The 1,917-nt window shown below is 55.5% G+C and overlaps 1 protein-coding gene across 1 annotated transcript in view; it reads left to right on the plus strand.

Moving 5' to 3' along the window:
• Window positions 1-1,917, plus strand: part of SLC22A20 (solute carrier family 22, member 20) — a 22,516-nt gene that overhangs the window by 428 nt on the left and 20,171 nt on the right. The window contains 3 exon segments of the mRNA XM_010838048.1: window positions 3-62; window positions 64-171; window positions 1,783-1,917. The exon segment at window positions 1,783-1,917 is cut by the window's right edge and continues 8 nt beyond it. Of these exon segments, the coding sequence (XP_010836350.1) occupies window positions 3-62; window positions 64-171; window positions 1,783-1,917 (303 nt within the window).

Consider the following 1,917-nt stretch of genomic DNA (forward strand, 5'->3'; position numbering starts at 1 on the left):
AGGGGCTGCGGGGTTGGTGGGGGCTGCACCCCAGGCCGAGGCTGGAGCGTCCCTCCCTCCCCCGCAGTGGGACCTGGTGTGCGAGGCCCGCACCCTCCGCGACCTGGCTCAGTCCGCCTACATGGCCGGGGTGCTGGCAGGCGCCGCTGTGTTTGGCAGCCTTGCAGACAGGTGAGCCTTTGGGGGCGAGGGTTTCCCCAGTCTGTTCATTAACTTTTCTCTATTAAAGTTTATTTTAAACTAAAATTTAAGATAATATGTATTTTAATGTATTTAATATGTATTTAAAATATTTATTTTAAAGTAGATATATGTATTATATAATTTATTATATAATACATTCGCATGGTTCAAGATTCCAGAAGGTACAAGTGGGTATGCAGGCCAGCGTTCTCCCCTCTGCCCTGCACTCCAGTAATTCCTCTAGGGCAGCCTGGTTCTGTGTATCTCACAGAGATGTTTTATGATTTTATACAATCCAAGGCTGGGCAAGCTGCAGTCCGTGGAGTCGCAAAGAGTCGGGCACGACTGGGCGACTGAACAACAGTCCTGAGCACGCACATGTGCTCCATCCCCCTTTTTCATACAAACGTGGGCACAGCCCACACATGCTTCTCTATCAAGATTTCATTTCACTTCATTCGTGGCCTCTGCGTGTTGCTTCAGACAGCTATCCCATCCTGCCTACATCCAGGCTGCACTCCACTGTGTGGGTGAGCCACTGCTGACTACCTGAGGGTACAGAGACGCCCCGAAGCGCAGCGCACACCACGGCTCTGATGGAGTTGGCATCCTTCCCTCCTCCATCCTCTTTCCCTTCCCTCCCTGCTTCGCCTCCCCTTCTCTCTCTCTCCCCCTCTCCTCTCCCCGCCCCACAGCCCCTCCTCTCAATCTTCAGGTTCTGGGGTCTCCAGGACTGCAGACCCACACCCTGGACTGTGCTGTGTGCCTCAGCCGCCTCGTGGGTGGCCCTGTCGTAGCCCCTGTCGCCCTGTGTCATGACACATTGGGTCTTTCTCTGAATGAGCCTGTATCTTATGCATAGTGTCTTCTTTGTCACCAGCCCCCAGCTCAGACCTATCCCTTAGAGGTCATCAATGGACATCTGTGCAACAGAATCAATGAATGAACGATGGAATGAATGAGTGTAACATGCGGTGTGTGAAAAAGAAGTGCTGCCCACCTGGCCAAGCTAGGGCCACAGCCCTGGACCCTCACTTACAAATGGGGCAATGCCAAGGCCCTGCTTCCCTGGCCTTGGATTCCTTTACGGTATAACAAGCCCCACCTCACCCTGGCCCAGCCAAAATGACCAATTCAAATGAAGACCGGCTCCTGGGGTCCTGCTCCCATCAGCCTGGGCCCCCTCAAGGGCTCACACGCCATGAGTTCTGGTTCAAGGGCTACCCCCTGCCAGGAGGTCACTCAGGGGACCCTCTCATAACCCTCTGCACCAGCTTCTGGGCCTCTGCAGAATCTCTGCCTTCCCCCAAATCCTGGGAGAGTGGGGTCTTGGTCGGGAGCTAGAATTCTCCTTGAGTGAAAGAACGAAGGCGGGAAGGTGTCTCTTCATCCCCGCGCTCCTTCCACACCGTGTTCTCCCTCCCTGGCCTCTGCCAGGGCCTGGGCCCCAGCAAGTGCGCTTCTCTTAGGATGAGTGGCTTTCAAATTGGGGGGTAGGGGGTGGGGATAAGTAGCTTCCTCTCATCCTCCCTCCACGACAGCCATGGGGGAAGCTGCTGCCACCTCGGAACCCTAACCTGGGCTTATGGCCTGGCTCAGGCTGGGCCGCAAGGCCCCCCTGGTCTGGTCATACCTGCAGCTGGCAGTTTCGGGGGCGGCCACGGCATACTTCAGCTCCTTTGGGACCTACTGCTTCTGCCGGTTCCTGATGGGCATGACCTTCTCCGGCATCAT

The sequence above is a fragment of the Bison bison genome, unplaced genomic scaffold (genome assembly GCF_000754665.1).
Source record: "Bison bison bison isolate TAMUID 2011002044 unplaced genomic scaffold, Bison_UMD1.0 scf7180017864089, whole genome shotgun sequence".
Classification (NCBI taxonomy): domain Eukaryota; kingdom Metazoa; phylum Chordata; class Mammalia; order Artiodactyla; family Bovidae; genus Bison; species Bison bison.